A 15,094-nucleotide genomic window follows, 5' to 3' on the forward strand; every position below is an offset into this window, starting at 1 on the left:
CTGTTAACAGCCCTTCCCTTTAGAAAGGGCTCTGTCCTGCCCAGTGCTGTGCTGCCTGCAGGGAGATAAGGCTTTTTTATCAGCCTACCCTTCCCTCCTGCCTTCAGGAGATTTTGTGGAGCGTAGGAGCTGCTATGGGGCAGTTTGTATAAGGGGAGTATTCTGGTCTCCATCAGAGCAAGAGGGAAGGAGAGGTGCCCAGCACATGGAATTCCCCCCTCACATCTAAATGGGGTCAAAACCCACCCCAGTCCAGATGGATAAATTGAATGCCATACTTTCAACCCATTTTTTAAACAGCCTAACAAAACCAAGCCATCACCTGCATCAGTTCCTGAAAGCCTGGGCTAATTTGTGATCAAAGGAAACCCCTTTTTCTTTGCAGAAGTGCACTAAATGCATTCCAGTTACGGAGGGGGGACTGGCAACAGGGTGCCCAAGCTTTGTCAAAGACTAAATGGTGTGTTCTGCATTGAAACATGCCCGGTTTAATTATAAACAAGGCAGTAAGGCAGGCATGTTTCCAACACTAGTCAGGACAGACAAACCTGCCGGCACGTAAGCCTTAGAGATGAGATCAGGTCAAAACCGGTGGTGTTTGTCATCAGACATGGACAGGGGGGCTCCTCTCTGATGCCTCCTCCGGGTTCAGTTCCCAATGACCTACCAGATCTGGCAGCCCTGTTGGTTTTAATGGGCTGAAAGTCATATTGGCAGGATCAAGCATTGAGATCGAAGGCACCGAGACTGGGCTGGAGAGGCTAAGACCAAAAATGAGAAGACCAATTGTTATATTTTCATTTCCCAAACTGAAGCTGGTATTTTTTTCTAGACTTTCCCTAGGCTACTTCTGAGGCCACCCAAAACAGTTGTGCATTTTCAACCAAAATAAAAACAACCGTTTAGGGAAAAAACTGATGTGCTCTTGTGGCAGCGTGGAAGAAGAAAAAGAAAATCCTCGCTTAAGAATCTGAAGTTTGTTTGATTTATATGCACCACTTTATTTAGTAAAGAAGAGCCTCCTATAAGCAGTGGAAAAAATTACAGCTAATTTCTGAAAGGCAAAGTCAGCAGCAAGTTTCAGACCGCCACTGCTTATATTTTGTTTCCAAATTCTATTTTGGAATCTGATAATTGAAACAGTATTTGCTGAGCCGGGTTGCAAACACACATCTCTGCTTAAGCCCTTTCTCTGGTGCTCCTGTCTGCAGAGTTATTACGAAACCGTAGGGCCTTTGACTGCTGTCAGATGGAGAAGTGGGAAATGGGTCCGTTTTTAAAAAAAAAAAACAAAAACTCGCATGTGTGCCGCTAGCAAAGGGAAGGGAGTTCACTGGAGCGTGGTTTGGGGGCCAAATGCCACTTCTGTGCTTCGCCCAGGTCCTGGGTTAGGTCTCTCACCGCAGGGTGAGCCGGGGATGTTGCCACAGCCGAAAAGAAAGTAGCCGTGACCAGTCGATCCTAGCTAATGTAGGTGTGATGGAGGTATTGCTTGGTTTACTGAAGTTCAGGTTTCTGTCTGTTCCTGCAGTCTTGGATCAGTAAAAACGCTGAAGCCGATGCTAACCTAAATCTGTTCAATGTGACAGAACAAGATGAAGGAGAATATCTGTGTAGAGCCAACAATTTCGTAGGCATAGCCGAAAAACCATTTTGGCTCCACATTCGCAAACCAAAACCAGGTAAACCACAGACTCTGTCCCAAGGCCCTGGCAACTGCAAGAATGAGCTATAACATTTTTAAGAAGCTAGTGATTAAAATTACTATTCATTTTGTATTATACCCTGTCAACTGACGCTGAATGGCTTTATCTTATTTTCTTGCTAATTTTTTTTTACAAGAATGTAACGCCTATACAGCAATTGCCATGGAAAAATTCCCACAATAAAATGACTGTCAAATTTTGCTATCAACTCTTCACGCTTTTATTCTTTTCCCTTCCTTACAATTGAGTGCTGATAACAGAATTGCATGTTAATGACCTGTGACGTTCAAAGCTCTGGAAAACCAAGCTGTTTCAAGATTTTCACCGATACAATCAGTACACAGGTACTTGGAGAAGTAATGGAGAAATAAATATCAACATTGGTTCATGCAAGCAGACCCGTTAAATCTCGTGGGCCCCGGGGTTTGACTCCAGCCTGGAGGGTTTGGCTGCTGCGTTGCTCAGTGCCACTGCAGGGGAGTTCTTTACGGGCACTTTCTTACAATTGACCGGAGTTATATTACAGCATCGAGGGCTGTATAATGAATATATGGCTTTGAGATGCCCGCTCTGAAAAAACTCTAAAAAATTGTGAAGTTCTCTGTTTTTCAGTGAACTAATGAATCAAAATGTTTGTATGTTCCTCTGATCAGCACTTGAGTCTTTCCCCACTACATCTCCCCTCCCTTCTCCTTTCTTTCTGTCCTTCCTCTCCTCCTTTACCATCTTTCTTTCCCCCTCCCTGTACTCACCCTACTAACCCAAAGCCAGTCATATTGTGGGGGCAATTTTTCATTTGGATGCTTTTGCTTGCATGCTTCTTTAGTGGGACAGAGTAAGAACCTGGTGAAGGGAACTTTTTTTTGCTTTTGACTACAGGTTGCAGAGGGGAATGAATAAATGAATGTGGAAGATGGGTCATTGTACCAAAAAAAACCCCACCTTAATCTGCTTTTGAAATTTGCCTGTGGTGTCCTCACATTTGCTGGGAATGTGGCTTATTCTCTGTTTTCCCTCTTTCTATATGTGTGTGTTTTTTTTCCCCATAGACGGCAGGTGTTAACACAACGGATAAGGAGCTAGAGATTCTGTACTTGCGAAATGTTACTTTTGAGGATGCTGGGGAATATACTTGTCTCGCAGGGAATTCTATTGGGTTCTCACATCACTCTGCTTGGCTGACGGTGCTACCAGGTATTTCCTTCTGTGCTGGCCTCTCTTTCCCTCTCCAGGGTGCCTCAATGTTTTGCTTTAGAAATGCCAAGTTCCTGCAGACCGCCCCTTGCTTGGAAGAGGGCACGTTATCCAGGGAGGGCTCTCCTCTGGGATTTGCTGTGCCGGTGGTGAGTCCGCACAGCAGAAGACAGACCTCTGTTGCATATTCACAGCTGACACTTTTTGCATTGCATCTCAAGATTTTAATTATTTTTGTAGTAATGATACAAAATGCCCAGGATCTTTTTTGATCTAGATAACAAGGAGGTGTTCACAGCCTCTTTGTTAAGAGACTGCTAAGTGCCGACATCAGGAGCTTTGTCTTCTTACACTGCCAGTGGGAGAAGGAAACCTCCCTGTCAGATGATCCACGTAAATTGGACAGAGACTGTGGATCATCTTATGAAGGAACCTTTCTGTCTAACCTCATATCTTAACCTAAAATTAGATGCCTAAGTGGTTGGTGTGAATAAACCCTTCCCTGCCTGTAGCATTATTTCCGCTTCACGGATGAACAGGCCAAGATAGCGATCTCAAACAGAAGGTCGAGGAGAGTCATCTGCAGAGAGAGCCCAGGAGCCCTGGCTCCCAGGGGCATTGCATGCTGCCTGCTCCAGCTGGGATCGATGAAAGCTGTAGTGGGCTTGAAACCCGAGGCCAGAATGACCTCAATTTTGTGGTCCTTTCATGTGCAAAGCTCTCGTTGACAATGAAGCCAGCGCAGAATACGCAACAGAGGGGTCTGCTCTCCCAAAGAGGAGGATGATGCTGTCCTACCCCTTCACCTGCAGAATGTGCCTCCGTCTGTGGGAGAGGCATGGGCATGGTCCAGGAAAGCACCAGTGATATTAATATTGAATCTCATAGGTGCTGTGCCATGCAGGTGCTGCAAGAGCAGACCTGGATATGTTCAGTAGACCCTTACTGAAAGGGCACCCAAAATCCTGTATGCCCCACTTCGGCTCACCCAGTCAGAGAATTGGGTCCATCTCGCAACACATCCATCTCAGGATGTGTTTAGGAACTGGAAACTTTGGCATTTCTAATCCTGACTTTATCTGTGCGGGTGATTTGAATGTAATCACTTTTACTGGGGCTCAAGAGGGTTTCCTCCACGCCCAGCCCTGCTGCCGATGGGATCTGCTGGTCTTTTCTCTGTTTATTTGCCAGCTGTAAAGTAGCTGATCTGATCCTGTTTCTGCTTCTGCCATCCGCTGGATGAGAAATCGTTTCCTGTGGTTAGAAGACTAATGCCTCTGTTATTTTGAGAATCTCCTGATACTGTCTCATCCAACTGTTACGTTGTTTTTACAATGTATGAACTCACGCCTCTTATTTAAGCAAAGAATAAGCAGGAGAAAACCCACCAAAAAACCTGAAATGGAACTTTATATTGAAGTCAGACGCAGTGAAGGGCAGCCATCCGTACAGCAGCAGGCCCCGAAGCACTGCCCACAGAGAAGGTGCAGGATCCAGCCCGCCTGAGGAACCTCTGCTTGCAAACCCCCGTCCACGCTAAGGGAGGAGAGTTGTGGAGCAGAGGGCAAGACGGTGTGAGCCAAGGCAGCAAGAGCTGTGGCACCCGTGGTGGTGCGCGATGCCAGGAGATCTGGTGACCCTTGCCCACAGGAGGAGATGGCAGGATCAGGCACAGGCTGACGCAGGCTGGTGCAGCCCCCAGTGTCAATGACAGCCCTTTCTTCATGTCCCCAGCCACCGAAAACCTGATTCGGAGCCTGCTGCTGCCAGGAGCAAAGCTCCCGCTGCTTTGGGGCAGCAGTGATGTACACAAGCTGTTAGCGAGCTAACCCCACCGGCATGACTTCATTATAAAGTTTCCTATGGCTGACTGTTCCTCTGATGCCAGAACGGCTTTGGGGGACAGAAAACCAGTCCCACCATGTCTCCTTCCTCTGGTCTGTGTGCCTGTCCTGAAAGGAACAAGAGGAGAAACACAGCTGAGCTTTGCTAATCCAAAAAACGTCTTGCTAGCAGGTTGCCACTGCTGATGGGCTCATGCCATCACCCTCCCGGCTCAGCCATCTCTCTGGGCCAGACCTTCCAGCCTCTTCCCAGCAGACCTAAGTTTTCATGAAATTATTATGCAGCTTGCTGTCATGTGGCTTTTTCCCTGTGTGATGCCTTACATCTGGGTGTCTTTCCAGCCCCTTGGTCCCTCAGGGCAGGCACTGGTCCAGTGGAAATCTTTGCTGGAGAAGCCAAATCAGCAAAGTGCAGCAAACCCCAGTCCTGCAGCCTTTGCGCATCCCAGGCATCTAGCTATGTGGTGTGAATGTGCGAGGAAAGCGAGATCTGCATCAGAGGGACAGCACAGACATGAAGATGCCTTCAGTCTAGAGCAGTGGTTTTCAACCTGTGGGCTGAAGGCTCTTAGAAACCCCAGGGCTGCATCAAAGGGCAGTAAAATTACCCCAAAAAAGGCAAACTGAATGTTTTAGCTACAGCCACAGGTGGAAAACCACTGGCCTGGGAGAGTCCTCTCACTGAAGTCGCTCAGAAAATTGGCGTAGATGAGCAAGTCCTCCCCAGATTCCTTGTGCTGCATGTGTGTAGTTGCGTGCAGGCAGCTGCCTGCCCCATCCTGACTGCCGTCTCTTGTCACCCTGCAGCGGAGGAGCTCATGGAAATGGATGATTCAGGCTCAGTGTACGCTGGCATTCTCAGTTACGGCACTGGCTTTGTTCTCTTCATCCTCGTGCTGGTCATTGTGATTATCTGCAGGATGAAAATGCCAAACAAAAAAGCCATGAACACCCCCACTGTACAGAAAGTCTCCAAATTTCCACTCAAGAGACAGGTAACAGAAAGTAGATACAAGATTCCTATTCCCCCCTATGGTTATCCCTCCCCCCCCCCTCCTTGAAATTTTTTCTCTAGATGAGAAGCTTGACCAGAAAAACATTGCCCAAGAGGGAGATAAGTTGACTGCAGTCTAGGAGTTTAACCCCCTTTCATTCATTTCTGTTCCAGTAGAGCAGCAGCTGGTGGCAGCTGACTCTGGTTCATGAGCAGCTCCCAAGCAGCCATGTTTCTGTCGCCCTTGTCCAAGAGGGGCTGGCAAGGCAGCCGTGGGTGCCACAGAAAGCACATCTTGCAGGGGAACAGTTTAGTCCAGGCTCCCTGGTGGAGCAGGGATTTGGGGAGCAAGAGCATGTTGAATTGTGCTCGGTCCTGCTTTCACAGAGATCACTGGTGGCTTGAACCAATTCTCGTGGAGGGTCCTCTTTCTCCATGCAGTTAGAGATGCTCTGCCGCATGTAATTGCAGAGAGGTGGGAGCAAAAGGCACCTTGTAAGACCATATAGTGAAGGATATGGATTTCACAGCTTTGGCTGCAAGCTCGTGGTGGGCATTTACAGGGCCAGAACAGGAGAAGTCACTCCATAGCCTGTACGTGCTATGGAGATGCATACAGAGCAACCGAATGGATTATACCTCCTGCCTGCTGGAGGGCACTGGCTGACCTGTCCCTCCTTTCCACCAGCTAAAAACCTGACCAAAGGTGCCTAGATCAGCACATTTCTGCAAGGATGTGGGGAGAGGTGGGTGGGGGAACGATTTCCCATTTAGAAATTACTGGAAAGGTGTCAGTGGGCAAAGATAGCTCAGACCTCCTCAGTGATCCATCTCAAGCACTGCTCGCCCTGGGAATACAGTTGGCAATAACACTTCATTTGCTCTACCCAAGCAGGTGTCGTTGGAGTCCAACTCTTCCATGAATTCCAACACGCCCCTGGTCCGGATCACGCGTCTCTCCTCCAGCGATGGGCCGATGCTGGCCAATGTCTCTGAGCTGGAACTGCCTCCAGATCCCAAGTGGGAATTGGCACGCTCTCGGTCAGTCAACCCACGGGTCAGGGTCCCCTCGCCTCCCAGGAGTGTCACATCCCGGTACCCACTAACGTGTCTGCTTGTTCCCTCCTCCAGCCTGACCTTGGGGAAGCCGCTCGGTGAGGGGTGTTTTGGCCAAGTGGTGATGGCAGAAGCGATTGGGATTGATAAGGACAAGCCAAACAAGGCCATCACGGTTGCTGTCAAGATGTTAAAAGGTATGGGGAGTCCACAGAGGGCAGAACACCATATTCCACTGGGATTTCCTCTCGTTCCCTTTCTTTTAAGTCTTTTATACAAACAGATACAATAGAAGAAAGGAAGAACAGCCTTTTTTGCCCTTCACCCGCATAGCCTGGGGGTGAGGGCTGTCTCCTTGGAGAGCAAATCCCATCAGGAAGAGGGAACGAAAATTAACCCAGTTCTCTGCCAAGGGGTAATAGCACCCCTGAGAAAAAGGGGAACCCCCTTCACTTCTAGCCAGCTCTGTGAATCGACCTGCTCCTTACTCCTCCTGTAACCAGCGCTGCCTGTTCTAGCAAAAGCTTATGCAACAAGCTCAGGTGGAGTTTGCACAAATTCAGTTGCCAAAGTCCTTCTTGAGGAGTCTCTTCATTGAAGAAATTCGATCCAAAACTCCTGAGAGGTTAAAGGGAGGCCAGAAATGGGGGAGCCACTGAGCACCTTCAGATGAGTCTCTGTTTCCCATCCATCCATCCATCCATCCATCCATCCCTCCATCCCACACACACAGTTACCACAGACAACGCAGAGACAAAATTGCCCAGAGGAGTTCAGCTGGAGCAAGCAGGGCAGATGCTCCAACAGTGAGCAGCCCAGGTTTGAGGTTACATGGGGTCACATCTTTAAAAAAATAATATTTCTTGTCAGAAAAGGATTCTTTTAATTTACATTTTCTTCAGTCCGTTCTGAAGTTGTTTTTGGAAGCTGGAACATTCCCATCTTTCCAAACCAAAGCATTCATTTGGGGAGGTTTTCCCCAATTTTTCTACTTTTGCAGAAAAATTGCAGCTTTCCATGCAAAAAGTACATTCCTTCCTTTAGCCCCTCTCCCAGCTCTGACCTTCCACCATCCTTAACTCTTTGCCCCTGGAGCAGAGGGAAGGAAACAATAAGAAAAGGAAAGTGATCCCAGGTACCAAAGCTGGCTTTTTTTCATGAATACTTAACCAGGATGAAACAGAAGATGAAAGGCTTTATTGATTTCCATATGAACATTTATCTGCATTTATTTGGTTTTTTGTCTTTTTTGTGGTAGTAGGTTTTGGGTTTATTTTGATTCTTCTTCCCAAAGTAGAATAAAAACAAATGCCACCATATTTTGAGCACTGTTTGCCCATCAAAGCCCCACATGGCTACACAGCAGCTGTATTAACTGTTTCACAAAATGCTTTTTTTCTTCCTGACATTTTTTCGCTTTCCTCTCTTGCTTTCTCCAGATGATGCCACAGATAAGGACCTTTCCGATCTGGTCTCTGAGATGGAAATGATGAAAATGATTGGGAAGCACAAAAACATTATTAATCTCCTCGGTGCCTGCACGCAGGATGGTAGGTAGCAAAGCAGCCCAGTGCTCGTGGGGCGGTGAGAGGCCCAGGTTTGACTGTCCCTTCTAGGTAATTACTCACTGGCTGCCCAAAATGTCCCAGATGAGATTTTGGTGGTCAGCCTAGCCCCAAGCAGCATGTGCTGTTCCTCCGGTGGATGCTGATGGTGCTCTTGCTTGCAGGACCGCTCTACGTGTTGGTGGAATACGCGTCGAAGGGGAACTTGCGGGAATACCTCAGGGCACGTCGCCCACCTGGCATGGACTATTCCTTCGACACCTGCAAGCTGCCCGAGGAGCAGTTGACATTTAAAGACCTGGTTTCCTGCGCCTACCAGGTGGCCCGTGGCATGGAGTACTTGGCATCTCAGAAAGTGAGTTGAGAAACTTCATTGGTAGAAGCGTCAGTCAGACCCGTGTGTTCAAAGGCGTGCACTGCCGGGTGGGGGGGGAGGTGGTGCGTGTTTTGGCTTTGAGATGTGCAATGTGGTCTAGTGGAGGGTGTCCCTGCCCGCAGCAGGGGGGTTGGAACTAGATGATCTTTAAGGTCCCTTCCAACCCAAACCATTCTATGATTCTATGAATCCTGAGGCTCGGGCAGCACTGGTCAGGGTGAGCATCACACCAAGTTGTGAGCTTCCATCATGGGAGATGTTACTTCAGACAACAGTCAGGGGCTACGTGCCTCCATCTCCCTTCTGAGATGGCTAAAGATGCAGAGCACCCACGAGGAAGCTGAGATCCTGGGTGTAGCTCATGTGTTTGTGGCTGTCACCAGCATGTGTAGGCTCGGTGTGAGCAGAGCTGGCGGTGGATTTGGCTCGATGCATGGCCGTGCCCATGATGCTCCCTGAGGAGCACTTCGCTGGCGTTGAGCCAGCTGCTGTATTTGCTTACATCATACCCTGGGATTAGTCTTAATTTACCCTGACATCAGCAAGTGGAGAATCAGGCTTTGGGTTCACGAAGCTGTGCACCAGCTGGCATGTCCTCTTTTTGCAGGCAGGGAGCATTACAGCAAGAGCAAGTTCAGCTTCAGATGTCAGGTGTGTTGGTCCTGTGACTGCAGTTCAGGGTGGATGGTCCGTGGTGACTTTAAACTCCCTCTCTGCACAGTGCAAGCTAATTTAGCTTCTTTCTCAGCTAAAAACTATGATGGATTTTGGATATGTTGGGGATGTCTTAATTTGAGGATTTTTTTCCTTCAAACATCAGCCTGCACTCCTCTTCCTGGAAGAAGCAGGGCAGAAAGACAGTTTCACGTCCCAGTAGGCGCCCACAGAAGAGGAGGGTTGTCTTTCTTGTCTGTGCATCCCCTTTGGAGAGAAAAGACGCGTGGCTGTGTCAGCGCTGAGGCTGCCGATTAGGTGTTGCTAAGATGTGGCTCCCATCGAGCATGCATGATGGGGCAGTGACACAGAAAGCGAGGAGTTAAGCAGTGCCCACAACTTTATGAGCTTGGGAGTCAATGAAACGGCAGCTCATAAACCACACGGTGCTGTTGGGTCCAGGCGCAAGCAGCTAACAAGCCCTTATTTATTGACTTGCTCACCTTTCACAGTGCATTCATCGCGACTTGGCAGCCAGGAACGTGTTAGTCACTGAAGACAATGTGATGAAAATAGCTGATTTTGGCCTTGCTAGAGACGTTCACAACATCGACTATTACAAGAAAACCACCAACGTAAGTACAGAGCTGCCAAGCACGTGCAGTTCTCCTTCTGGCAGGGAATTCGGCCATCCCTGCAGCAGTGGCCTTTGTCCCAGAGCTCCCTTTCTGGAGGGGCTTAGGAGGAAGAAATCTGCTGGTGGCCTCACCTAGTGAGGGACTGTAGATAGGCTGGTCCAAGGAGTCCAGCCACCATCCATTTTCTTCCTGACAGATACTGCTGCTGCTGGCAGCAGGTTGTCAGGTCTCAGCTCTGGCCAGGAGGGTTTAGACTAAGAGAAACCAAGGTTTTTACCAAAGGGGAATAGAGCCCTTTGCAATCTGCTCCACTACTGTTCTTAAAGGTCCCAAGGAGCCAAATTCTGGCCCACCAGAGAGCCCTTGACAGAGGAACGTCACTTTTTGTATACCTGGAGCTACCTGGCTTTCATGCCTTTCTCTCTTTTTTACAACTGAGCTCCTTGACTCCACTGCCAAGGGTGAGAAGATAGTCCCAGACAAGGGCTGAGTCCTGTAGTCGTGGAGGTGAATTTACGAATGAAGGGCTGGAGAGAAGACCTGTGTCTTGGTTCAGAGCCCTGCAGCAGATGTGGAGCTCTGAGCAAAAGCCACAGCTACAACAGAGTGCGGAGGTGGCAGTGGAAGAGGTTGAGGGCATTGCAGAACCTGAGGGCCTTGTGACTGCAAGAGGTCTGAATGTCCAGGCAGTCCTACAAAGCCCACCGTGCCCATACTGATCCTTTCCAATGTCATATCAGAAATCTTTCTTAACTGCCGTGATTTCCTAATCATAAATGAATACAATTTCTTGGGAATTTAATTCCAAATGAGATTAATTTCCCCTGTCTGCACTGTGTTGGACAGCTGAGAGCATAATCTCATTTGTGCATCCCACCTATGCCCCATCTCTAGTTGTCTCCCTCAGTGAGACAACGGGTCAGAAGAGGACAAAGCCCTCCCATAGCCAAATTATGCCTCAAACACGAAACGGTCCTTTCTGACTCCCTCCAGAGGCCAAGCAAAGCCCCAAAGAATTATGGTTGATCTAGTCTTTCTCATCTCATATTTCTCATATGATTCTCATTTATGACCCTGATGTAGGATGTTCCGCTGGAAACCTGGGATAAGGCCTCCTCCTTAGCCTCCAGCGGGATCAGGATTTAATTCTTAGAGGAGCTGGCCCTTGCCTTCACTCTTGGAAGTTTCCCTTCAAGTTCAGCCTAAGCAAGATTTGGACTTTGAGTCAAACCAAAAAGATGGAAAGTGTTGTCCCATGCTCTGCTGCAGAGCTCGCTGCGTTTATGAGCAGTGGACGCTGTTCCAGTGCGAAGATTTAAACGGTCTGATAGGTTAAACCTGCCTTGGCAGTGAAATACAGTCCTCTGCAGAGAGCGTTTACTGCAAAGATTGTCAGCGAAGATCCAGGGATCAAATGCTCTAATCTGTTTATATGTGGCCACTACTGCTTTGCCCACTGACCGGGAAGGCAGATGTGGTGGTTAATGAAAATGTTTCAAACTGGATTAGAAAAGGAGATTCAGATGGTGCCGTTGTGGCTGGAGGGATATGCTGATGGGATGTTCCCATTGTCTTCCTAATTACAGGGTCGGCTGCCTGTGAAATGGATGGCTCCAGAAGCCTTGTTTGACCGGGTCTATACTCACCAGAGCGATGTGTAAGCATACCCGTACTTTTTTAAAAAAAATAAAATGACAGGGAAACCAACATCTATAGTTTGTTAAAGACAAATGTGCTGCTACGCACAAGCAGGGCTCGTTCACTGCTTGGGGTCCCCGGGGATGCAAAAGCAAATGAATCTATTCCAAGCTGCAGCTTTGCACACATGGTTTTATTTTACCGTTATCTAGTTGCTTTCATCTGAGGATCTCTAGTGAGCTGATGCAAAATTATTGGAAGGCAGGCAGGTATTTCTTGTCCGGTTTATAGATGAGGAGATTCATTCTGCAGTCAAAAAAATTTGTGCAAAAAAGAAATTCCATGCAAAACACATTACCCTCGGCTTCCTCCACACTTTGCCCCAGACAGTTGCTCTTCACTTGAGTACGTGGGATGAGCTTGAAATATTCTATCTGCTGTTAGTAGTGTTGAGCAGAGAATATTCAACAAATATATTCTGGGATTAATTTTGCCATTTCATTTATTTGCCTTTGTTTTGCCTAATCCTGTCTTGTCCGTTTTGGTGCCTCGGCACGGTAAGCAAACAGCAGAGCCTGTGCTAGATGTAAATCTGTATCACATCTGAACTTTGCAAGGGCTGAAGTAGCTCGGCATGCACGCCGGCTTTTTTATTTCAATATTTGGTCGATAATGGCATTTTTACAGTAATTCAGCAGCCAGCCTGCCTGCTCCCCAGTGCTCGCCACTAGCAGTTGGACAAATGAATCTTTTCTATTTCTGTATTTTTCACATCCTTTGGCTTTTATTGATCTTAAATCATAGTTTCCATGCTTAGGTAATGCTGCAGTGGGCATGACAGATAAATCAAAGCTAGAGAACGGGAGAGCAAGCGTGCGTGAAAGCGAAACAGAGACAAATAATCCCTGTTTTTAAAAAGAAAACGAAGAAGGCAAAAGATACTTTTGAAAAAGAGGACTTTTAGCCAGAGCACAGCTGCAGGAGTGGAGTGTGTAACATTAGTGCTCTGCTGATTTTTGTTGGGGTATTTTTCTCCCAGCTTGGCCAGTGAAATGAGTGTTGTAACAAGCAAGTTTTGGTATCAGCTTGCACAATTAGTGGCCTGTGGTTCCAAGCCTGCAATTCAGTGAAGCTGTGCATGAATAATTTGATTTGTTCCATTCAGTGGAGCTGGTGGAAGACCTAACAAAGAGCTGGGGGTAATAGATGGGCTGTCACCTATCTGATTAAATGCTCATTTCAATTTCAGACTTGGTGCCTGGGATTTCTTTGCTATTGAGTTGGATCAGCAGAGATCTCCAAGTAACTAGTAAAAATGGCCTAGGCAATTAGTCATGCTATTGATGACTTTGTTAGCTATGCATGGCTGCACAGAAATAAAGCCAAGCAGGGGGAAGGGGATACAGGGGGGGCTCGGAAAAAAAACCTCATTGAATTTTAAAGATCTTTCTTTGGTTTCCAGCTGGTCTTTTGGAGTGCTACTATGGGAGATCTTCACTTTGGGAGGGTCTCCGTACCCGGGAATTCCCGTTGAGGAACTCTTCAAACTCTTGAAGGAAGGCCACCGGATGGACAAACCTGCGAACTGCACCCACGACCTGTGAGTGCATGGTGGGGGGTGACCTCCCCACTCCCCCTTCCCTCTGTGGCCAAACACCACTCCAGGCCATGGTTCCGGCTGGTGGGACATCCCCGCCGTGCAATTGTGACGCCAACACCGGGTAGGTTCACCCACCCTGATGTCTTTTGGCTCAGCCCACGACTGACAGGTGACATAACACGCCTGCCCTCGTTTGGTGGGTGGGAGGGGGTGGGCCTCTGCTGTGTCATTTTTAGGACGGTTCCTCCTCCTACTTCAGGAACATGGGCATGAGTGAGGTGATCAGTAACAAGGAGCATGGCTCCACAAAACCCTCCTTTTCCTCCTCCCTGCAGCTGGCCATGCACCAAGGCCACCATGGCTGAAGTTTCATTGGCCATAGCTGTTCTCTCACGCAGTTTGGGTGGGCGGGCAGGCGGGTGGGCACTGCTTAGCCCCATCGTGGGTGACAGTCCCCTCTCACGCAGGTACATGATCATGCGGGAGTGCTGGCACGCCGTCCCCTCGCAGCGGCCCACCTTCAAGCAGCTGGTGGAAGACCTGGACAGGGTCCTCACCGTGACGTCCACCGATGTGAGTGTGGTAGGGTGGCCACGGGGAGGGGTGGCTCGGTCCCCGGCGGGGGGCATCCAGCGTTGATGGGTCTGTCACCCTGGCAGGAGTACCTGGACCTCTCAGTGCCCTTCGAGCAGTACTCACCGGCCGGCCAGGACACCCACAGCACCTGCTCCTCGGGGGACGACTCAGTCTTTGCACATGACCTGCTGCCGGATGAGCCCTGCCTGCCCAAGCACTCCCCCTGCAACGGCGTCATCCGGACGTGAGGACAACCCGGACAGACGGATAGACGGATGGACAGGCGGGCAGCGTGCCCACAGAGGCGCGAGGGTGGGGCGCCAAGGATGAAACCGTAGTGAAGGATCTTCCAGTGGAACTGCATGGTGGTGCCCAGAGATTTGTGTTGTTGTCAAGCTGTTCAGGGTAAAAAAAAAAAAAAATTAACTTTTTTTTGTTGTTTTTTTTTTCCCGTTTGCTGTATAAAAAGTCAAGAAGCACTGTTTGGCCTGAAGGAACTAATCTCTTGCCAAGATGATCTATCATACATGATTTTTTTTTGTTTATTTTTGGTTTTTGTTTTGGTTTTTTTTTACTAAGCGGAATGTTGAACCTGGGGGGCACTGACCTTCCAGCCTCTGTGCTTGCATTTTGAGTGCCAGAGTAGCCGTTCTGTGCCTGCAATACGAAGAAAAGGAAAAAAAAAAATCTTCCTTTTTTTAAAAAAAGAAAACACAAACAAAAAAAGGTGTAAAGAATGTAGAAATTCTTTGCTTATGCAATCTGTACATGAACCTTTTTGGTGGAGCTGAAAAGCCACGTTGCCTGCAGGGATTCATATATTTATAAAAATATCTATATTTTTGTTGTCGTCGTTTTTATAGCTTCATGATCGTGTTACCCAGCTACATAGAAGGAATCCTTTTTGGAAGAAGAAAAAGAAAATAAGTAAAATGCAAATAATCATGGAGAAAGAAAAAAAAAAGATAAAAAGAGACAGTCAAGTCATCTGAAATGGTGGTGCCGGCCCTTGCACCGGGCTGGGAGCGATGGGGCCGTGCCGAGGTGGGAGCAGACCCCAGGGATGGGCAGAGACCCAGCGGTGGCCGTGGGGTCCCCAGGGAGGAGAGCATCACCATCCGAGAGCAACGTGGGACCTGACTCCTGGGTGCCCACACGGCATCTCGAGCCACATCCCAACCTTTGGGAACAGCTGTTTTGGAGGAAAAAAATAAAAACCCCTTGCTTTTTGGGGTTTGCATATTTTTGCTTGC

General features: G+C 48.3%; 1 protein-coding gene across 6 annotated transcripts in view; it reads left to right on the top strand.

The window, feature by feature from the left end:
- FGFR3 (fibroblast growth factor receptor 3) overlaps positions 1-14,813 on the top strand; it is a 55,249-nt gene extending 40,436 nt beyond the window's left edge. The window contains exons 8-18 of one of the 6 annotated variants that reach the window (XM_054824491.1): positions 1,532-1,682; positions 5,552-5,745; positions 6,634-6,779; positions 6,870-6,991; positions 8,234-8,344; positions 8,524-8,714; positions 9,902-10,024; positions 11,614-11,684; positions 13,128-13,265; positions 13,733-13,838; positions 13,925-14,813. In XM_054824491.1, the coding sequence (XP_054680466.1) occupies positions 1,532-1,682; positions 5,552-5,745; positions 6,634-6,779; positions 6,870-6,991; positions 8,234-8,344; positions 8,524-8,714; positions 9,902-10,024; positions 11,614-11,684; positions 13,128-13,265; positions 13,733-13,838; positions 13,925-14,089 (1,518 nt within the window). In that variant the 3' untranslated portion in view covers positions 14,090-14,813. Of the gene's footprint in view, positions 1-1,531; positions 1,683-2,755; positions 2,901-5,551; positions 5,746-6,630; positions 6,780-6,869; positions 6,992-8,233; positions 8,345-8,523; positions 8,715-9,901; positions 10,025-11,613; positions 11,685-13,127; positions 13,266-13,732; positions 13,839-13,924 lie in introns of all 6 variants that reach the window. The other 5 variants (XM_054824492.1, XM_054824493.1, XM_054824494.1 and 2 more) reach the window with 5 other exon arrangements.
- Positions 14,814-15,094: the final 281 nt, after the last annotated feature.

The sequence above is a fragment of the Grus americana genome, chromosome 4, assembly GCF_028858705.1.
Source record: "Grus americana isolate bGruAme1 chromosome 4, bGruAme1.mat, whole genome shotgun sequence".
In the NCBI taxonomy this organism is placed as follows: Eukaryota; Metazoa; Chordata; class Aves; order Gruiformes; family Gruidae; genus Grus; species Grus americana.